The 23,586-nt window shown below is 42.1% G+C and overlaps 1 protein-coding gene across 1 annotated transcript; it reads left to right on the top strand.

Annotated features, from left to right (window-relative positions):
• Positions 1–394: 394 nt before the first annotated feature.
• Positions 395–22,595, top strand: LOC126407663 (ELKS/Rab6-interacting/CAST family member 1-like). Its single transcript, XM_050072758.1, has 20 exons — positions 395–579; positions 2,171–2,974; positions 3,111–3,299; positions 5,867–6,158; positions 6,739–6,866; positions 6,964–7,038; positions 7,138–7,293; positions 7,425–7,592; positions 8,572–8,739; positions 8,871–9,008; positions 9,139–9,279; positions 9,528–9,668; positions 9,818–10,011; positions 11,662–11,797; positions 11,910–12,051; positions 14,578–14,728; positions 14,921–15,068; positions 17,228–17,323; positions 18,339–18,524; positions 19,040–22,595. Exons 2-20 carry the CDS (start codon positions 2,429–2,431, stop codon positions 19,175–19,177), a joined length of 3,333 nt encoding a protein of 1,110 aa, XP_049928715.1. The 5' UTR covers positions 395–579; positions 2,171–2,428; the 3' UTR covers positions 19,178–22,595.
• The last annotated feature ends 991 nt before the right edge of the window (positions 22,596–23,586 follow it).

Consider the following 23,586-nt stretch of genomic DNA (forward strand, 5'->3'; position numbering starts at 1 on the left):
CTACAGGTAAGCACTGCCCCCTGCTGGTAGTTGTTGACTAAGCATGACATATGTATTTTCTTTTATATTATTTAACACAAAATGAAAAAGTCACTGCTAGAGACAGTATATTGACAATGTCTAATATTTTATTGGTAGTATTAGAGGTTGATATTATAAATTGTGTTAAACTACTTTGACGTTTTTGCCTGCTGACTACTAAATTTAATTTTGAGACTCCAGAGTTAACCACAACTTTTACTAATCTCGCGATATTTATTGAAAGCTGTGTGTTTTGGTCAAAAATGTTGGTCACTCTGATTTCCGTTGCTGTCCACACTCACCAACCACTAAGCTCGTGACCGCGCGTTTAAAATTCAAGCGTGGCGAGGAAGACTGTCGTGAACGCGCACAGGAGGCTTGACGTCACTGAGGCGCCCTGGCTCTCCTGAGCCGCTGGTACTGCTGGCGAAAAGATGGGAAAATCAGATAGACATCTATCGAGTATTTAACGTAAAATGACGGGTTTTGCAGACGATTTCCGATCGACAGAGGATTCAGTAGTGGCACCGGTCTGAGCTCCACCAGACAACGAGAAAGGTAGTTTGTTTGGAGAGGTTTTTCACCACTGGCTATTGTGTTAGCGAGAAAAAATAGAGGTTCTGGTTGACCACATAGATTGGATGGACTAGCCTCCATATGTCACGGCGAGCTAACGTTAAGCGTATTTGCATTTGATATTTTAGCTCTCTCCTTGATAGTCACCAGACTCACAGCTAGGTATGAGAAGCTCTGAATGAAAAAACGAAGCTTCAAATGAAAAGCCGTTCAGTAGAGGTGGGGAAAATGGATATGGTTTGATGTGGGTGTCTCCAAAGCAGACCCTGAACCGTATCGTTAGGCTTGTGCAAAAGGCTTTGATTTTGGTACAGTGTGTTACATTTTGACACCACATTTTGTGAACTTATCAAGTCAGCTATCTAGCTAATAATTTGACAGACAGTTATTTCAATTTGCCTTCAGCTGTACGAGCAGTAAGATTTTTTTCCTGACAATGTCCACCATGGACAATCCCTTTTTCCCTCCCTTGCTAGTTTTAATCCATAGCGTCAGCACATTGGGAAATGACTGGGAGCTTCAGGATTTATCCCGCAGACAAAATATACGAAGTATTTTAAATACACGTCAAGCAAACGACAACTATTTAAAGATAACACGACGTGAAAAGTAGAAATGTCAGGCGTTACTGTTAGCCGGTAAGTTAACGTAACGTTAGCTGCTAGCAAGGCCACGCAGACTACCCAGTGTTAAATGGCTGGGGTGGAAATTCAGTTAAAAACCAAATATGAATCACAAACCAACATAGTCTGACACATTTCCGTACATTTAAACCCGCTCGTAACGTTATATTTCGACATTTTAAGCCAAGCTGTGTGACAAGGTTGACATAACGGTTATGACTTACCATCGGTTACAACGATACAGCATTTAACCTAACCTCTGTTGAGGATAAACCTAAAATCAGTGGCTCCAATACTGTTCCACATCTGTGTTATCAGGTAGATATAGTGTATTTATATGTACATTATAGATGAACTAGCAGTGACTTTGTCTAAAGGAAACCATCTGAGAATAATTTTGTTCTTAGACATGACTTTAAACAGTTACATAACTGTCTGTACTGCAGGAGGGGATCCAGTTAAGACAGTGAAACCAACAATGGACATCCTCAATCACTCTCATTGTGCTGTATGTTAAAAAGTCAACCAAATATTAAATGTACTAGTTGCTATTTTCAGTGGTGTAATGGTAGATTAGGAGGTGGGTGTACTACTAGGTAGATGGAGAGGTTGCTGAGGAGAAGGTGGGTTTACGCTCAAATGTATTTCCAACGGCTTTTTGGCTGATTTGTAGGTATACTGAAAACTGCAAGAAATAAAGGTGGGCATACCTTGTATACTTGCATATACCCTCCACTACACCACTGCCCATTGTGCTGGAGATAGATACAGACCCCTTTTAATGACTCCCAGTGGACTGCATGTTGTTTGATATGGGGTGGCTAGAGTTTGATGCAGATGCAGCTGGATTTTGATACTGCATGTGGTTCTCGTCTTATCAATTGATAACCAGTGCTTTATTCATGCTATTTCCTTGCAATTTATAGAGAACAACTGTGCTTTCTTTGCAGATTGGTGTCATTATTTGTAACACTGGATAGCCCCTGTTGGAAGAGGAAATCTGTCAGCATTGTCTGCCCCTGAAAGTGGAGAGCATCAGACCTCTATTCTATCATGAACATTGCGCCCGTCGACTCCAGTTGAAGCAGGATCACCACCTCATATTCACACAGCTGGTGACAGCCCCAATCACAAAATCGGCAAGAATTTATACAGATACTTGGGGTCATAAGTTTTGCTGTCAGCTCCATTCTTCTATTTAGCAGAAGATGTACGGTAGTGCCCGCTCTGTTGGCAGAGGGGATGCCAACCATAGTGGTGGAAGAGATGGAGGTGGCACCGGTAATCAAGGATCTGGCCGCTCCCCTCGCCTTCCCCGTTCTCCTCGGATGGGACACCGTCGCACCAACAGCACTGGAGGCAGTGGAGGGGGTCCTGGTGGAGCAGGAGGCAAGACGCTTTCCATGGAGAACATCCAGTCCCTCAACGCTGCGTACGCCACCTCAGGACCCATGTACCTGAGTGACAATGAGGTGGCCATGGCAGGCGACCATCTTCCCAAAACTGGCGGGACAGTGACGACCATGGGGAGACAGAGGGTGACATATGGGTCAAGGGGTAGCAGCAGTGGAGTCGTGGCCGCTAGCACCCCCAACATCTCCACCACAGTGCCAGCCAATGCTGTGCTGCCAGCAGGCATGATGGCAGGTGATGCTCTGGCTTTTGGGGACCACCACATGGCCTCCACTGTGCCCCACTCTCTAAGGCAGGCCAGAGACAACACAATATTGGACCTGCAGGCCCAACTGAAAGAGGTATTTTGTTAATTTTTCTCAAAGTTTGCAGATTTTCTCTGTAAATAATTTGGAATTTCTGATCAGAGGTTGACTTGCTTGGTTCGACAGACCACTCACAGCATTTGTGTTCTACTCCTTTTTTCTGCTTTCTCAGGTTCTACGTGAGAATGAGATGCTGCGTCGAGAAGTGGAAGTTAAGGAGAGCAAGCTCAGCTCCTCCATGAATTCTATCAAGACTTTCTGGAGCCCAGAATTGAAAAAGGAGCGAGCTCTCAGGAAAGATGAGGTTTCTAAGATCACTGTCTGGAAGGAACAGTACCGTGTGATTCAAGATGAAGCACAGGTCAGTGTTCCCTTGTATTCATTTCAATAGATGTTTTTGCTTTAAAATTATCCGTGTCTGATCTCATCAAGTTATTTTTATCAATCAAAACGGAGTCATCAATCTGCCGAGGTAGTGCAAGTGTGTTTCTCTCTCGTTCTTCTCTCTCTGCTCAGGCTAGAGGCAGGTTTTTAACATCTAGTTAATCCTCTTATATGCAGCTATATGCTCATGCTTAATAGATGAAAGAGGCCCTAAGTCTAATGGCTGCATTAGCATTTCTGTATGTTTTAGAAATCGCTGGATGTGGTGAACAGGAGGAAAATGTGGGGAATGTGCAGATTTAAAACTGTGTATGTGTGTAGTAGTTTAACCACTGCAGAAAATAAGAAACCAACTTAAGAGTGTTGTCACAAGTTGCAGTAATAAAGGAGCAGTTTTAAATAGCACTTTTATGTGCTGTTTAAGAACAGCAGTTATACATTTGTCTTTCAAAGGAAGTCCATATAAAAACTTTACTTCCAACACTTTAATCATATTTTCGAAATATCAAAATGAAGGATACAACAGTCTACTGGACTGATTAGAGTTGAAGTTGTGTTGCCATTCATTCAAATACCTTCATTTCTGATTTCAGCAGCAGAAACCCAGCATTTTCATATGCCCTCCATTCCCTTTTTATTACTTTGGTGACAATTTTTCACAAGTTTTTTTTATTTCCTTGGCTCTAGATCTAAAGAATAGAGACACTAGCTTTGCAGAATTTGAGTCCAGTTCCTTGTTCAGCAGTCTGTGTCAGCACACAACACACTGTATGCACAAATTAAACAAAAATGTATTTCGTAAGAATAAGTGAATAAGTACAGGCACGAGGTCTGTGTTTAAACCCTACAGTTTGTTGTGCAAATTGTGCAAATCAAGTGTCATTAGTGAAGAGAAATAGTCTTTGTTTCACTGCGATTCTTAATGGATGGGCAGATGTGTATAATTTGCTGTTTTCACTCCTGCTGAGTCACAGAATCACACTGTGGACTAATTCCCAGTAATGCCCGACTAGCACAGGGCTAATCAGTGGGTGCTGTAATTTAAAGATGTCTGCTTTCATATGTCAGCCTCCACCTCCCACGCTGGCACACATGCAGCAGAAAACACACACACAACCACATACAAAGGCATTTGGCTAATTACCACCTTAGTTAAGCTGCATGCCCTCATTATATGTAGGTCCAGTGCATACGTCTGCAATTGTATGTTTATGTGTGCCATTTCTGTTTCTGTGCTCACCATGGTGATGCGAGTGCTGGTCACAGCTTTTCCAAAAATCCCTTCTGCAAGGCAGTTATGCCTGTCAGTCTTTTTGATAAGTAACTGCTATTATCTAGTCTGTAATAGTGTGTACCACCTAATCATCATCAGTTATTTCTTGCAAAACCCTCCTTCCCACATGGATAAAATATCACATTTATCACAGGATGTTGTGAGTTGCCAGTGATCAACTGTTTTACAGTAGTGCACATATTAGTGGAGCAGATAAGAGAGAGGGAGAATCAAAAAAGTATGCATCACACACTGAGCATCTTTACCATTTTGACTGGTAGCAGAGGTCTGACTCTGTGTGCACTGCGTCCTCAGGAGTTGCGTCCTAGTGTTTGGATCAGTTTAGTTGGTGCATCACATCTCCTATTCTTTGTGCTCTCTCTCAAACGCCCGACTGTTATCTCTCCTCAGGCAGAGAAAGTGAGAATATGTGAGCTGAGGATAGGAGAAGGTGTGTGTGTATGTGTTTTTCCGTGCTTGTCCGTGCATGCATCTGCCTGTGTTTATGTGGAGGGGGGATGGATCGGTGCAGTCACAGCAGTGAGTCAGCCTTAGTCACGGGGTGGAGAGGGTGATGGAGAGGGAGGGTTAGTGAGAGGAGAGGTGAGTGTATTGGAGGGAAGAGATAGGACAAGAAGCAAGGTATAGATGAATAGTGAGTGTGATGAGGAGAATAGTGTGTGTGATGGGGAGAATAGTGTGTGTGCCGGTGGAGGGAGAAGGAGAGCATGACAAAGGAAGAAAAAGGGAGGGGGCTGGAGGAGGAGGACAGAGAAAAACGAAGGCAGACACTGACTTCTCTCTTTGTTCTGTCGTCTGCAAACGCTCACAGCTGGTTCAGACCAGAGTGTAACACAGCCTTGTGTCACTGTCTCACAGCAGCTCTGCCAAGTGTCCGTGGCGTCAGATGCCACAAACAATGCAATACTATACGGGGCTGATTGTGTTTCACCACTTGTATTTCTCTGGGCATGAAACGTAACACTGTCCACAAAGCCCTGCTGTTGTGGGTGCATCTGTCAGGGCACTGCTGAATTTTCAGTCATGATTAGAGGCTGATTTTTAACATGCTGTAACACAATATTCTGACAGGATCCATAACAATAAAGTGGGATGGGAGCAGCCCCTGTGTTGTTCAGATAATCAATATACATACATTTCCCTCACCTCATCTAACCCTCTTGTAAATCATTTTGTAATAAAGTCCAATAAACAAACAGAAGACGATATGAATGTCAAGAAATACATTTGTGTCTCTTGATTGTTTCTAGCATCTTCAGATGACTGTTCAAGCTCTTCAAGATGAGCTGAGGATCCAGAGGGACTTAAACCAGCTGCTCCAGCAAGACCCCGCCATCCAGGGCCGGGACCTGGCCCTAACATCTGAACCCACGGAGGAGAACTACCGACGGTTACAGGCCGAGCACGAGAGGCAGGCCAAAGAGCTTTTCCTCCTCAGGAAGACCCTGGAGGAGATGGAGCTGAGGATCGACACACAGAAGCAAACCCTGGGAGCCAGAGACGAGTCCATCAAGAAACTTCTGGAGATGCTACAGAGCAAAGGTAGGGTTGAGCCTCAGGAGAGACGTTTGAAGCTAATTGATCCTACCAAAGTATATCACCCTGGCTTAATGTTGAAGCCAGTGCAGAGCGTTGCTATGGAGCAGTTGTTGTTACCCAGTAGTTTCTGATTCGTTTGCAAAACAGCATTTAAGACAACAGGAAACCAAGTCACTGGGTTTCTTTCACAAACATTTTTGATCTCAGGTTTTGGTTTCGGGCTATCATTTAAAGCTGTGATGGTTGCAGCTTGCTTTTTCCCCCTCAGCTCCACCCAAGCTCTTTCCCCAGCTGGCCAAATATGGGTTTCTGTGCTCCATAAACTAACCACGATGCATGCTTTAACCCAAGCATGCTTCTCAGGCTAGGAATCTCTGACTTCTTCATGCAGAGGCCTTTGTATAGGTGTGTGTCCTTTGGTGACACAAAATATCAGAGACATCACACTTTACAAACCAGATGCAGGAAACTAAGAGGAAGCCCAAAACCCATTTAAACATCACAGAATATCTTTGATAGATGAAATGAATGTCGTTTCACCTACTTCATCATGGTAACCAAGGTGTTGCACACTCTGTCTCAGGGCCATCTGCCAAAGCATCAGAGGAGGACCAGGAGCGGACCAGGAGACTGGCTGATGCAGAGATGCACAGACATCACCTTGAGAGTTTACTGGACCAGAGGGACAGAGAGATCAATGCACTAAGAGAGGTAATATCCAGTCCACCCATGGGAGATGTAACATTACATTTCATCGTTGTAGTTATTTTTACATACATAAAACGTGTTCGTCTTCATCTGTCAAAAGGAGCTGCATCGTCGTTACGAGGGAACCCCTGAATCCACCAAAACTAAGGCTTTACAGACTGTTATCGACATGAAGGTGAGGATTTAAATAAACAAGTGTGAGTGAGTATGTTTGTGCAATGTCTGATCGCACATGTTCATGTTGTGTCTGTGAAATCCTCTTCATCAACCCCAGGATGCAAAAATCAATTCAATGGAGCGGGGCATGAGAGACATGGAGGAGGAGCTGCTAATGCTGAAATCCAATGGACTCCTGAGCTGTGAGGAGCGTCAGGAGGAGATGAAGCAGATGGAGGTCTACCGCAGCCACACGAAATTCATGAAAAACAAGGTCCGTGACAGCATGAGATGGAGTTTAATTTGACTGAACTGTTGTGGTAAATCTTAAATTTAGAAGTGAGACTCAGACTTTCATTTTCCTCCCTCCCTCTTTTTCCCCCCCAATGGCCTCGTCTTTTTCAGATGGAGCAGGTGAAGCAGGACCTCTCGAGGAAGGACACTGAGCTGCTTGGTTTGCAGACCAAGCTGGAGACGCTCACCAATCAGTTCTCAGACAGCAAGCAGCACATCGAAGTTCTCAAGGAGTCCCTCACTGCCAAGGAGCAGCGAGCTGCCATTTTACAGACAGAGGTATGTATGTACTGTTGCCCAGAGGACTTTGGCATAGGTGTAAAGCAAGAGCACTTTAGAGGTACATATGTTGTGGAGCGAGGAATAAGACTTGTCCTTTCTTCTTCTGACCAATAATACTACAAACAAAAGGACAGATGTTACCACTGAGGTTGGGTACTGTTCACAGTAGAACCGATATTAGAACCTGGAATTTGGTACTGGAACCCAACAGTACCTTTTTCTCAGTACTTTACTTTTTCTTTAATAACAAAAATGTAATTTTTGAACAAGCTGCAGAGGTGACGTAGTAGACTAAAACACAGCTCTGCTCCTCTTGTCTTTTGTAATCACACATAGAGGCAATCTTCTGTCTCTGTATGTCTGTCTGTGTGTGTTTATGTGCATGGGCGTGTGTGTACTCGTATAGTAGTGACACTAGGCTGTAAAATAATATAGAAGAGAAAATAAACGGGACGCAGAAACTCTGACTGGCTTCCAGGCTTCTGGGCACTTCACAGCACTTGTACCTCTTGTCTAAACCAGTTGTACTAATAAATAGAGCTACCCACTCAGAATGACCCAACAGTAGTGATAGATCTATTGGAATGGGCCACGCCCTCTATAAATATAGCTAAAAGTAGAGTAGGTAGTTTCGTCAAGTAGGAAATATCTGTAAGAAGGTACAAATTCCTTTATAAATATGGTTAAAAGTATGGGTGTGTTTCTGGAATATATTGTTTCAGCTCTTAAACCCACTGCAAATGCGAACATCGTTTGGGTAGGTCATCCCGAGTGGTATTGACATTTGGTACCTATGGATATAATGTGAATCGTTACCTTGTAGTAGCAATGTAGTTCAGTCAGTACCCTTAAAAGTACTGAGTTAAATACCCAATCCTAGTTACCATATGTGAAGGACGTTTTCCTGTTTCCTTTGCTTTTGACCACTTTGATTTTGTGAGTATGACACTTTAGTTGGTCACTTCTCCCTGACCAGGTGGATGCCTTGCGCCTGCGCTTGGAAGAGAAGGAGACAACTCTGAATAAGAAGAGCAAGCAGATACAAGAAATGTCAGAAGAGAAGGGCACGCTCAACGGGGAGATCCACGACCTCAAGGACATGCTGGAGGTTAAGGAGCGCAAAGTCAATGTGCTCCAGAAAAAGGTGATTTGGACTAAGAACTGTTTCAAAGATTGTGTTGTCTGAAATGACCGCATGCATTCGTCATCCTTCTAAAATGTGTGTCCTGTGGTTGATGTTCGTTTTGACGGACGGTGCTTGTGTTTGCTCTGCAGATTGAGAACCTGCAGGAGCAGCTGAGGGACAAAGAGAAGCAGATGAGCAGTCTGAAGGAGAGAGTAAAGTCTCTGCAGGCGGACACTTCCAACACTGACACAGCTCTCACCACACTGGAGGAGTCTCTTGCAGAAAAAGTGAGTCTATGTCTGCACAAATTGTACATTGTATTTATTTTCTGAGTCCTTATTTGTAGCAACGTATGTATGTTGATCAGTTATGTCTGTGAAGGCAGCATGTGAGATGGTATTCTTTACTTCCTCCTAGGAGCGCATCATCGAGCGTCTAAAAGAGCAGCGAGACAGAGACGATCGGGAGAGGACGGAGGAGCTTGACTGTAACAGGAAGGAACTGAAGGAGTTGAAGGAGAAACTGAGCTTACTGCAGGGAGACCTGTCAGACAGAGAGGTGAGAAACGCTTGCAGGAACACGAGCTCGCACAAAGACAGGCAAACTCTTGTTTACTGTGATTCTATTAATACAGTGAAACATTACTGTCAGCTTTTTTTCCATTAGTCTTACTTTACGATGAGTCATGGCTGCCTGTATTAGATCTAATGTATTTTCAGTCTCTTCAGTCCCATGCTCTGTTAGTTCGATAAGCTGGAAGAGGTTCATCTCTATTTCTGTGTATGTGGGTGTGTGTGTATGTACAGACATCTCTGCTGGACCTGAAGGAGCATGCATCATCCCTGGCCTCCTCTGGGCTGAAGAAGGACTCCAAACTCAAGAGTATGGAGATCGCCTTGGAGCAGAAGAGGGAGGAGTTACTCAAAGTGGAGAATCAGCTTAAGAGAGTGAGATCCTCAAATAAAGAAACCAGACAGCTCTACATAATGCTGCTATATGTTTACTTTTATATGATTGTGATTTTGTTTGTTATCTAACCCCTAACTGTGGATGCTGAATACAAGTGCTTGCTAACCAGCTTCCCATCCTTTGTCAGGCTCAAAACGCAGCCCTGGAGGCTCAGGCTAACACTGAGCTGGCCGAACGCATTAAGAACCTCGAACAGGAAGTGGCCCGCCACAAAGAGGATTCTGGGAAGGCCCAGGCTGAAGTGGACCGCTTGCTGGAAATCCTTCGGGAAATGGAGAATGAGAAGAATGACAAGGACAAAAAGATCAATGAGCTGGAGAGGTTGGTGGAACGTGCATGTTGTAGTCTCTCTCAGAAGTCTTTTCTTTTGTGTGCCATGTGTTCAAGCCTTGGCCTTGTTATTTGAGAGTAGTTAAAGGGACAGTTCACCCCAAAAATATATATTATTCTTCTCTTACCTGTAGTGTTATTTTTTAATCTAGAAAGTTTTGATGTGTGTTGCCTAGTCTTGGAGATATCGGCTGTAGAGATGTGTGTCTTCTCTTAAATATAAAGGAACTAGATGGCACTCGGCTTGTGGGGCTGTCAGATTTGACATGTGTCCCTTTCATTGAATGTGTGTTAGTTTTATGTGCAGGTGGTTTGTGTTCCTTAGCCCGGGTAGTGTCTTTAGTATTCACAGTGTATGTATTTTGTTGTGACTTTGTGTTACAGAAGTTAATGATTGAGACTTTTGCTTGCTGTTGTTTTTTTGTGGTGTTAGATGGCTTCACTCTACTTTCTATTTCATCCCTGCTATCTTGGACTTGTGACCACTGTTACTCATCACTGATGCAAATTTTCCTTCAATGACATCATGTCCCTCTGGAGATTGTTTCCCCGAGCACATAAAAAATGGATTCTAATGTCATTTGGCTGTCTACCATTTTGCATCCTGGTGGTTCTGAGAGCTGATGTGCTGAATGTTATTAGCAGACCTGTTATACAGATATAATAGTTTGCATAGGCAAGCCATCTTTCTGCTCTCTTTGTCTTGCACTTGTATGTGTATGTGGTCAACCATGAAATCTTATGACACCAGAGTCACCACATAATCCTCCAGCTGATGTGAATGAGCCCCCTTCCCCTCCTGCTTTCTCTTTTTCCTCACTTGATTCATCTTCCTGGTCTGTTTTTCTCTTTACTGCTTTCTTGCGTTTCACCGGAAATCTCTCACCCCACCAGTTTGGCCTCCAGGTTAGTATCTGCTCTTTTTCTCTCTTCCCCGGCCCCAGTATCCTTTTATTCTGTTTTGTTCTCTTCTCACATTTCGCTCCTGAGTTTCTCTCCACCTCTTACCTCGCCATAGTATGTGGTGCCACAAGCAACTGCCTTGTCTTGACATATTGAACTCTTTGTCTTCCCTCTTCTGTTCATGGCCGTTTTTCCTCTTCTTGCTCTCTTATTTTTTTCTGTCTTTCACCCTGAGTAAAATCTTACATTGACTTTGTGCAGGGCTGTTAAAAATCTGGCCAAATAAGCTCTGTAAGGCTGTGGTTGTTGAGTGTCATTTCAGTGTGTTTAAAAAGGGTAGATTCTCATTATCTGACATCTTTTTATGTCCACATTTGATTTGCAAATGCCTTTCATTTGCTGCCTGATGCTGTATTCACTGACAATTGGCTACAATCATAACTGGCATCAAAACATTCAACATGGGTGATCATTGATGTGGCAATATGTGAGTCAACAAAACATTAGAATTTAAATATTAAATATGCTTGCTGCGCTTGATGTGCCATTTTTGGAAGTAAAAAGCTCTCCCTTTGGAATCAGACAAATTTATTTGGTGCATAACTGTACTTAACATAACATCTCTTTTCAAATTGAATTAAAAAAAATTACATTAACTTATAAAGTGGGACCATAGATTTAACCCATACATGTACATAACGTGTAACTTCTCCAATGTATGCTATGGTGCTCCTGTAGGCAGATGAAGGACCAGTCGAAGAAGGTGGCGTCTCTGAAGCACAAGGAGCAGGTGGAGAAGAGCAGGAACGCTCGACTCATGGAGGAGGCCAGGAAAAGGGAGGACAACATGTCCGAGAGCTCCCAGCAGGTGAAGGTGGGGCATGAGTGCAGATCCCTCGTATTAACCTTGCATTAGAACAAAGTCACTAGATCAGTGTCCAAAAAAACCCAACATAATTTGACCTCTTCCTACTCCTGTTGTGAAGGACACTCTGCGTCAGAAGTCAGAGCGTATAGAGGAGCTGGAGGAAGCCCTGAGAGAGAGTGTTCAGATCACTGCTGAGCGAGAGATGGTGCTGGCACAGGAGGAGGCTGCCCGCTCGCTCCAGGAGAAACAGGTACACGACTCCTCCAGAACACACAGTGGTGGAAGAAGTACACAGATACTTTACTGAAGTACATTTAGATATACCATGGTCTAAAAATACTCCAACATAAGTAAAGGACCTGAATTCAAAATGCTACTTAAGTAAAAGTAAAGCTGTATTGTCAGCAAAATGTATTATAATATTCTGTTTTTATTACTAACACATATAAGAGCATTTTAATGTTGTAGTTCGTCAATGTGGAGCCAATTTTAGATACTTTGTGTACCACTAGATTGGTAGTAAAGTACTGCATCATCTCATATAAGCATATTATATGTTTTTTTTTTCCTTTCTTTTTATTTTTTCAAACCCATATTTAACCAGGTAAGTCCCATTGAGATCAACAATCTCTTTTACAAGGCAGACCTGGCACAGACTGCAGCAAACAAAAAGTTTCAGCCGAACAACCACACAATAAAAAACAAAAGATACACAGTAACATGTAGAAATATTAGAAGACCTGCGCACAATGATAAGACACAGCGGACCCATTCATCCTTGTACTTGAGCTTGAGTTCACGTAGTTTTAACTCTTTTTTTTTTAAAGTTTGTTCCAAACGAGAGGAGCAGAGCACATAAAAGCTTTCTTTCCCAGCTCAGTCCGAGCACTTGGAACAGACAACAAAACTAAGTCTTGAGATCTCCGACTGTAGCTACAATCAGATCTCTGTTCAGTCAAAGTACAAATGTACAAAGGGAGTTTACCCAGTATGGCTTTATAAATGAACAAATACCAGTGACTGAGCCTACGAAAGGTTAAAGAAGGCCAACCAGCCCTGGAATAAAGTGTAAAGTGATGAGTGGACTATGCAGTATTAATGTAAAAAAGTAATCGGTGTTTCCCATATATGCATTTGGCTTATTATCAATCAAAATCAAACCCCACTAGATAAGGGTACTCCGATCAATTTCCCACAGATTGTTATCGGTCGATATTCGTTTAGGACAGTAGTAATAAGTTTTGGTTTTAACGTCATTACTCAAAAACCTCTTCAACTATTTGGATACAATTTTTACGTAGGTAACTTGTATCCGTGTTCTACTTGTTGACCGCAATCAAATGTTTTTACAGGTAGTTTAGAGTCACAGTATTGATTGAAACACTAGATGTCAACAGTTAGATCTGCCCTCCTCCTGTTGCAGGGGCGATTATAACAGCATATGGGGTATGACAAGCATTTTATTAAGCATAAGTTGACCTCTACAGCTGTATACAAATATAAATCTGAAGCCCTTCTCGTGTCAGCAGAAACACTAACTGTATTCCAATGGTGCAAAATAAAACTGAGGCCCTTCAGCACGCCTGCTGGGAAAAAATTCAAGGGGAAACACTGAGTAACTAAAAGTGTCAAATAAATGTAGTGGAGGGAAAGTGTAAAGAAACATAAAATGTAAATGCTCTATTAAAGAACAAGCATGTCAAACTTATACTTAAGGACAGTACTTGAGTAAATGTACTTAGTTGCGTTCCAGGACTACACACACACACACACACACACACACACACACACACACACACACACACACACACACACACACAAAAGCATGACAAAGCAATATTAATTATCCCAAAGGATCACACATACGGTACCTCCATATCTTCACACATCTATAAACAGAAAAAAGAAACGCCTTCATAAACTGAGATTCTTTCTCCCTCGTCTTTTTGCTGCCATTGTAGTGTTTCTCATCCTCTCCTCTCCTCTCCTCTCCTCTCCTCTCCTCTCCTCTCCTCTCCTCTCCTCTCCTCTGGCCTCCATCTCTTTCTCAGTTCTTTTATCTTTGCTTGTCGTTTTCTCTTGTTTTCTCTCCGCTACACACTGCCTCTCAGAAGCACTCACTCAAACCAATGCATGAGTCCAACCTCGCCCACTTAAAGTTGTCAAAGGTATGAGCCCAGTATGTACGCCCGCCATCAGTGAGCAACAACACTTAACAGGGGTGGACACAATAACAGCAACACCTCCACAACTCATGCAATAACACAACAACCCTGCAGTACGTGTGACGTTTGATCATTTTGGGGGAATTTGAGTTTAATGTTGTTGGATTGCATTATTTTGTAAGGTGTTGCTGTTTCCAGCCTGTGTAATATTCATGCCATTTTGTTTACCTGCTGTTTGTTTACATAGCAATGCAGATTAAACGGTCGGCTCGTACATCAAGTAGCCAGTAGAAATGATCAATTGGGGATGGGTTACTCTTTCATTCAATCACTTGTAATAAGGGTATGTACTGATATGAAACAATGGTACTCTTGTGCCTTTGTTAAATGAATACCAGGTAAATAAAATTTCGTGCTGTAGTTCTTTAATGGTATCTGTGTTATAGTTGACCCCTAGCCCTTCCCAAAAGCCCATATGAATTCTGCTGCCCCTGCCTCTTATTAGAGCACTTTATACTGGCAAGTCAAACAAAGAAGCTTTCTCTGCTGGTTTTAGGTAATCTGTTTTACTCAATTTATGATTTAATTGTGTGTGTGTGTGTGTGTGTGTGTGTGTGTGTGTGTGTGTGTGTGTGTGTGTGTGTGTNCAGGAGCTGGAGTCCATGAGGGCCAAGCTGGCCTCCACCCAGCAATCTCTGTGTGAGAAAGAGGCGCACCTCTCAACCCTGCGAGCTGAGCGTAGGAAACACCTGGAGGAGGTGCTGGAGATGAAGTAAGACACACACACGTACACACAAGGGTAGAACAGACTCTGAGTATCGATTGCTGCCTTCATCTTGTAAAATGTCATCCTATTCTGGCCTTCCCCAGCTGGCAGGATGATTTTCTGCAATGAATAATAAATGATAATTGAGCTATTTACTCATGTGGTTAAATGCCATGTTGTTTCATCCCCACCAAACAGGCAGGAGGCGCTGCTGGCTGCTATCAGCGAAAAGGACGCTAACATTGCCCTGCTGGAGCTGTCCTCCTCTAAGAAGAAGAAGACCCAGGACGAGGTGGCTCTGCTGAAGCGGGAGAAGGACAGACTGGTGCAGCAGCTCAAACAGCAGGTGGGATGGGGGCTGCTGGTGTCTGTGGAGGGGAAATCATGACTGAGATGTTCCAATAGTTCAGAGAGCCTCATTGTGATCACACACATTCATGTTATTAGCATTTATCTTTCCTAAACGTCCCTCACACGGAACATGATTGAGAGTAGGGACTAGAGCACAGGGACTGGGTGTTTGAAGAGAAAAAAATTGAAGAGACAGTTTTTCAGAGACAATAGTTTGTTATCATCAGGGACACTGCAGAGATGCATGCCAAATACCAGTAAATTATGTCTCATGAGGATTATCTGTCACACGAGGGATTAACTTTTTCTACCAACAGTATTTGAAGTTCCTGGATTTAGATTCAAATCATACTGTCTCTCTCTGTCTCACTCTTCAACCACGAGCCAATTAAACAGTAAAGTGAAACAATGGCTCCTTATTAAACAGGGTTCTGTTTGTTTCTCTGTACGCAGGCTCTGCACAAAGGTTTTAGACATATACAGTGTTTTCCTCCAGAATCATTTTTGGAAATTATAATTATTTTCATGTGGTCAGTTTATTTTGAAATATAAACTGGGGCTATTATGTAAAAGATAAAGCAAGATTTAAATAGAAACCAGTAATTACTTCACTCAGTGTCCAGTTCTGTTAAAAACAGATTGAAAGCAGTTATATACACATTTATATTAAATGTTTTACATTTTTAAAGGTTACAGAAACTTTTAAGTTTTTAACAATCCCGGGGGCATCTATTCGTAGCTGCAAAATGTTTCCTCAGGCTCAAAATATTTGAGTTCTGCCGACTTCTGCTGTGATGATGGGACCTGTCCGTTACGTTGACATGTCACAGTAGGACAAACACAAGTGTAAAATAAATAATGAATTCTGTGTAGCTGCTTCAGTTACAGGGTCCTGGTATTGTGCGTGCTGGTTCACTGTCATACTGTCATGGATCAATGAGACATTTGAATAGAAACACCTGTGCTTTTCTTACTGTGAGTCAAAAGGTGCTCTCTGAAAAAGGCTTTTTGTCTGATTCTTGTTAACATAGCTGGACTTGATTTGAGGCTGTAGCCACACCCACAAACCTCACAAAACCAATAATGCTATTGAATAAAACTAGTGTAGTGTCTGTTCAAAATGTGCTTGGCCTCCAGTATTGCTGCTTGCAGCTTTCACTTGACACTGCAGTGTCCTTGGTATTGAGCAATACACCTGCCATGACATAGCTGCGTCCCCTTGCAATGCTGGTGTACGTTTCATTTGAGTGCAGAAGCCCACACAAACATTTTATGACATTGATTAAGTTAAAGCTCTGTTATTTTCAAGAACAGAAGTGTTCATCCTGAAAGTTACATCGCTGTTTGATTTTGCAACAGTGTCACATGGCCAGGCTTTCCGGTCTGTCTTACTTTATCTGTTCTTGAATGCTCTGTAGTGAGTGATGGAGTTGCTTAGCAGTGTAACATTCAATAGGGCTTCCCTCTGGGCTATGGTACCAAAACCCAATGACAATATGGCACTGGTTCCTATATAACTGGTACCTACCAGACTGAATCATAATGTTTCAGTGCCAGATTGTGTGCGGCTAAGAGAGAGCGTGAGCACGTGTATGTCTGATGATAAAGCGTGAAAATAAGGCTCCAGTGACGAGAGCAGAGAGTATAAAGATAAACGTAGCAGTGCACTGTGTCTACAGTTTAGGCTATCTGTCAGTGAATAAATTCTACAATTCCCAAGACAAGTTCCTGCGAATTGCTTGCCACCAGTTGATTACAGTGAAAGGGGTTTGCCTCAAAGATCGCAAGCAAATTTAGCCTAACATTTTTTTAAAGTATCGTTTTATAACCAGTATCCCAACAAAACAAATGATACTCAGCTCTAATGCCCTTTCAGTACAGTACACTGTGTGGACATAAAGCACTACTAATGAATATGTCCCGTAGGTCACAAGCGCTCACACTCAACACTGCACTCCCTTTGGTTTTCAACAAAACACCCAAGTATGAAATCGATTAGGTAACTGAAATGACTGAAAGAGACGCTTTCCATGTTAGTCAGATGTTGTAAGTGATGGCCAGAACTGCTTATACATGAGTAACTTTTCCATTCCAGCTTCAGCTCTTCATTTTGTAACTCAAGTGTTTTTTATTGTTGCCATTTTTATTTTACAGACTCAGAACAGAATGAAACTGATGGCAGACAACTACGAGGATGACCATCTGAAGACTGCTCCTGACCAGACAAATCACAAACCCTCTCCAGATCAGGTAGCTCACCCACCTTTTATTTAGAACAGCTTCTCTAATAATTCTGCAACTAATTTGTTAACAATGTAATGTCTGGAGGCTGAACTGGTGTCTATCTGAAGGGAACTATAGTTTTAAAATGGAAGTTTTCTTCTGTCGTTTTAACTTCTCTGTTTGTATACATACTAACCAAATGTTCCTTTGTAACGCTGCGATTGGCTTACCTTGTGGCTAACAGGATGATGAGGAGGGTATTTGGGCGTAGCCGACCTTTTGCCCTCCCCCTCTCTCTCTCTCTCAGCCATTTTGTTCAGAAGGGTGAGCTCGTATGAGAAGCCAGACCTTTCACACACCTTTCTTCATCGCTGCTCTGTGGCATGTTGACTTGTCATTTATTCATTGTGGTTTTGCCATTCCTTCCATTGTCATCATGGCTGGCTTGGTCTTTCTGTGAAAAAGACATCTTACCACTCATCCTACGCCTTTAACACTGTTCATTTATTGCTTTTTAGTGGCTTAAGGGATGTGGTGTGTGTTTGCATGCACAAGCTAAGAGGATGATTTTAATCCTGGCTCAGTCTCGTTACCTCAAACTGAAGCATCATAGCTTTGCATGCCCCTGCACTGACGCTGATGATTAGCTCCTCACATTTTGATCCACACAAACAGGTGTTGCATTGGATAACGGTTTGAACTTCTAATCAGTGGTTGAGTACGACAATTTGCTGAGCTGCACATACACAAAAACAAACAAAAAAACAATCCATACATACTCTAATGATGCATCCAAGATGGCTGGCTCTAATGTGAGATGGTGATGGTTTCAAAAGCGTGCATGCAGATGATAGTGTTTTGTTTTTCACTCTTGTCTTGTTGGGGTCTTGTGCTTGGATCTTTCATGATGTGCAATCATTAAAATGGAAGCATTACCAGTCCTTCGTTAAACATCTTATGTGTAGACTTAAATGTACCCTTGTCTCTCCTCTTTTTACTCCATACTGCCTCACACTCTGTTTCCTTTCGTCCCGTCCTGCAGATGATACCCCCTCTTCTAGCCCTGTCCCAGAACCGCAGTAAGCTCAAGCTCTACATCGCCCACCTGACAGACCTCTGCCACGACCGGGACCCCAGCATCCTCAGCCAGCTCACGCCGCCCTCTCACTACCACCACAGCGACCCCGAAGACTGGGAGGAGGAGCTCCAGAAGATGAGTGTCGAACAGGTAGCGAAGGAACTCTCAGTCGCTCTCAGTTATTCAGTGTAACGTGTAATTACCAATTTGTAATTTTTTTTTTCCCCGAGTATATAAATTACAGGTATAATGGAAAAAATAATCTAAAGAAAGCATTTAATTTGCTTTTAAATTAATAATAATTGAATGAATTGAACTAATTTGGGGCACATTTAAGATAATCAGAAAGTTTTTACTCATTTTACTCCTTCTTGATGTCATGATTTGGATTAAGATTTTGTTTCTGTGCATTTAAAAAAAGTCAGTTTGGGAGTCATAGCAGGCTCCAATATTGTGTTTTAATTTGCATGATGATGGGGGCTCTCTATTCTGATATCAGTGTAGTATCTGGCATCAGTAGATGCTCATACAGATGGAAATCCGTTTCCATGCAATCAACAAGTATGAGACCAGATATACAAATTTTAGGAAAACGTGTAGAAAATGCAGAGTTCCACTGGTTGAAAGTCTGTTGAGAGAAACTAATTCATGCTTTGTCTCTCCAGTTGGAACGAGAGCTGGAGGTGTGTGAGAAGGAGAGCGGAGAGCTGCAGGAGTACGCCAACTCTGTTCTCCAGCAGATCGCAGATTACTGCCCCGATATCCTGGAGCAGGTTGTCAATGCCCTGGAGGAATCATGCTGACAACTCTGACCTCGGACCCAACCCGGCTGACACCTGGTCGTCACATAATCTGTAGCTGAGCACAGGTGCCCCTACCTCCACTCAACGAGGCACCTGGAAGTACAAGCGAAAGCTGGGGCATTATTTCCCCCCGCTGAGCTTCTCTTCCTCGCTCCCCTCGTCCACCCTGGAACAAACTACCACGACTCCTAAGTGCTTTCCTGTCTCATGTGTCTCTAATGTCAGGCCTGTAAAATCGAATTAGGGATGTTCACAAAGTCGAAATGTTGTCAAATATGGCAGTTTGAGCAAATATCAGATTCCACACTGCAAAGCGGGTCCTCTTGTTTAATGACAGCTGTGGACGATGGTGCAGTCGCAGTGGGAAGAGAACTAAAGTACACACCTAATTCTATATCAGGTAGGCAACAACTTCCTGGAGGTTCATAAAAAGTCGAAAGCTTACCCTTAATTGTCCAGTGTGTAGGATTTATGGGGATATATTGGCAGAAATGGAATATAATATAATAAGTATGCTTTCTTCAGTTTATAATGACCTGAAAATAAGAATCATTGTATTTTTGTTCCCTTAAAGTGAGCTGTATATATCACAATAGGGAGCTGGTCCTCTTTCATGGAGATTGCCAAGTTGCACTACTTTGTTTCTACAGTAGCCCAAAATGAACAAACCAAAAACTGGCTCTAGATGGGGCCATTCACATTTTCACGTCAGCCACCATAGTTAGCAGCCCCTCAGCAAAGAAAGCATCGGCAAAACAATTTTTTAAAAATGTGAAACCGCTTTATTCAGTGTTTCTACCAGCTTAATCACCTGATCTGCTTATTTTGGAGAGGAAGAGACCTCTGCGGTTAAATCTTCTTCTAGTTAAAACCCCATGAACAATGAAGGAATTAAACCCAGGAGAAGTTTCAGCTGGTTGCAGTCTGCAATCCTCACCACTAGATTTCACTAAATCCCCCTAAATCTTGCACACTCTTCCTGTAAGCATTTGTGAACTCACCAAAATTCGATTTTTTGCTTGTAGTATACTTAAAAAAATATTGCTCACCTGTAAGTCTGGGACAAGTGCGTTGGGACAGAGAGGATATGAGATGAAAGAAGCAAACTTCCGCACAAAGTCTTGGAGCATACTGCCAACCTCCCTCTCCCTAGACGTCGTCATTCACAGCAGGAACTGCTAGATCAAGCACAGTTACCTCACCCACTTCTATCTCAGTCTTTTACCCCTTAGACTCCTCCTGCATATCTTTCAAGTCAAAAGGGGTAAACATATTCCTTACATGGGGCAGGAAAGCACTTCAGCCTTAGAGAACTGGGGAGCTGCTACATCTTGAGGGGAGCAGAGAGAAGCTCAGCTCAGTGGGTAACTCATGGAGCCATGTAGATGCTTATTTTGTAATGTAGTTGGTGTTATCTAACTAGCAGGTTGGAGTCACTAGTTAGATACACAGCTACTGGTGGCTGAATATCTGAACACTTAGGAAATGCCACTTTTTAACCAAATATAAATGCAGCATGTTCTCCAAATGTTTCTCTCCCAGCTCCGAGCTGTGGATCCGTAATTGTAGCCAGGATTAAATTGTAGGTACGTTTTTTTTTTTTTGCTTGTTTGTTTTTTACTGTGTAGTCTGTGGCTGGGTCACTGGCACGAGAGGGGGATCAAGGCCTGAGCTTTGACGACGATCAAAGGTCAGCTTTTAGTTACACTATGTTCTCAAATACAAACGAGAGAGAGAGAGGAAACAAAAAAAGAAAAGCTTTTATTCTCTGAGACATATTAATTTTTAGATGGTTTTGCACACAACGTCCACTTGTTTATGAGGTATGCAATGTTTCTTTTGAGAACGTTCTAGTGGCCTTGGAGCATGCACAGAGATCAGTACTGGACCTAATGCAGGGATATTTATTCCTCTGTAATATTGGTGCTAAGGCATGATGTAAGAACTTCTGATCTGATCCACTGATCATTCAGTCTCATCCAAAGTTTCTATAGATGTTACTTAAAGCCCACCTGATCTTTTAGTTCGTCGACTGAATCACAGAAGAATACAAGCGACGCCCCATTTTTTTTTTTCTTGTATTTTTCAGATCACTTACAAACGCAAGTGATGCCTCCTTTATCGTCTTTTTTGAAATCTTCAGGGCTGAGGTTTTTAATTACTAAGTGCATCTACATTTACAGGAAATGAAAGTCACTTTTCAGCAGATTTTGACTTTTTAGATCAGTTTGTAAATAACGTGATATTTAACACGTACAGTGACTGATTAAAGGTAATTAAGTGGAAGGTGTCGTGAATTCTTTAAAAAAAAAAAAAAAAAAAACCTGAGAAGTTAAAAGCAGTGCAGTTGTCTTTTGTGTCTAATTTTGTCCTTGGGGCAAAATGTGTGTGTGTGACAGTACTGCCATAACTTGCGGAAAGTCATGTTCTATAGAGATATATATATAAATATAATACATATATATAAAAATGTTTACTGTATGGATATGCATTGAATGTTTGCACAGAATCTCGAAGAGCGAGCTGCTCTGAACAAAATGACCGTGGAGTTAAGTGTCCTCAGCAGACACTGAGGAAAGAAGTGTCAAAAAAAATCTTTTGTGTCAAAATAACGTGTGAACTACAAATGTTTTCAAACCGTGACTGTGTGATGGGAGAGTACTTTTCTTGCATTTATTTCTAATCGTCATTTTTTATATATTTTCACCGCACGGTGATGTAAATGTATTATCCTGAGATTCCAGTGTTGTTGTCTTTTCTTCTTACCTGTTACACGTCAACGTTTTTTTGTTGGTTGATGTCAAAGGCAGACTGCGCCTGATGGATAAAAATAAGTCTCCAACCGTCACGGCCCTCCTGCTGTTATACGAGGAACATAACGTTACAAAACAAAACTGCATCTGGAAGTTTTCTAACAAACTTCCTGTGTATGGTCACAGACTCATTTGAGTGGACTAACAGTGTGTCTCACTGAAAACAAAACACATCCACTGGTTTCGCAGGATGTTAGTTGGATGCTTGTTTTTGTACCTCTTGTCTGTCAAACCTCTCGGAGCGGAAGTTAATTCCTCTCCGTCCCTTTTTAACCCCTCACCTTTCACCACTGGGTTCAGAGAGAAGAAGAAAGCATTTTTTAAGGTGTTTAATACCCCTTACTTTGGCCTGTGTGTCCCTGCCCTTGCCTTAATGTCTCGTCATCTCTTTTTCTCGACTCCTTATTGAGGAACACAGAGCTGATTAAGGGGCTTCTGTCACATTCATGGTATCTGTTCCTTTTCTTTTGCATTTGTATAAGAAATGTACTGCCTTCTGTCTGTTCGTGTTAAGAATCAAAACTGTGTAAAAAGAAAGCAAAACAGACATGTTTGTGAGTTATTTGGATTTTGTATGTATGTAAATAAATAAATTATAAGCCTTGGTTTCTTGCAGTTTTTTCCCAAAACAAGTCAGAGAGATAGACATCACTGTTTACTTCTTACTTATACTGTAAGCTCCACCTAAATGCTTTAATAGTAGTAGCATGGTATACCTTAATTATCTACTATGCAGGATTGTTGGTCACCATTTGTAAACACGCTTGCCAGCGCAAGTGAAGGTAGAAGCCAGCCCCAGATTCCCTCTCATTTGGTGTTTTGCCTCAATATATTTTAGTTTAATGTAGCTGTGTCTTGGATGCCTGCTGTGTATTGTCTGGCACATGGTTGCTAACTTTTTATAAAGCCCTGACCTCACCTGAGCACTGTGGGGGTACAAAGTCATAACACACACATACACTTCTAGTGGGTCATAAGTGATGATTGAGAGGGATTACTTCTGTATGAGTCTATACTTTGTTTTTTTTTGTTTTTTTTTAAAAGGGAAATCCTACATAGTACAGTGTATCCTAAACCAGTCTGATGACGAGCACTGACTGATTTCAGATTGCCAGCTGTAATAAAGTTGAATTAGAGGTTACATCTGGTAGTCTGTAACACATTTATTAGTGGAAACCAAAATGTAGTCAGTATAATTACAGCCCCTTGTCCTCACAAACTCATGGGGAACATGCACAATAGTTAAGAGTAACTAAGGAAAGACACTGAGATCTTACTCAAGTGTAGCAAAGCAGGGTGGAAGCTTGGTAAATGGGGCTTTGAACCCACATTCTGGTGCACAGCTGTGTATCACTACGTTTTTCTACTACCAGTGGGATTCAACAGGAACCACACTTAGTTCTCCAAGTGTAAATACATTTCTCAAAGTTGACCTTTTTTCATTTAACACAAATACTCAAACATCATCCACTGTTTAAATGTTGTTGTAAGGTGTGAATTCCCTTCAGCTGTCCAAGTTGAGTTGGTATTACCCCCTGTGAAATGATTTAATGATTATCTCCATTTCATTATTCACTCTAGATTTCATTTAGTGGT

The sequence above is a fragment of the Epinephelus moara genome, chromosome 20 (genome assembly GCF_006386435.1).
Source record: "Epinephelus moara isolate mb chromosome 20, YSFRI_EMoa_1.0, whole genome shotgun sequence".
In the NCBI taxonomy this organism is placed as follows: domain Eukaryota; kingdom Metazoa; phylum Chordata; class Actinopteri; order Perciformes; family Serranidae; genus Epinephelus; species Epinephelus moara.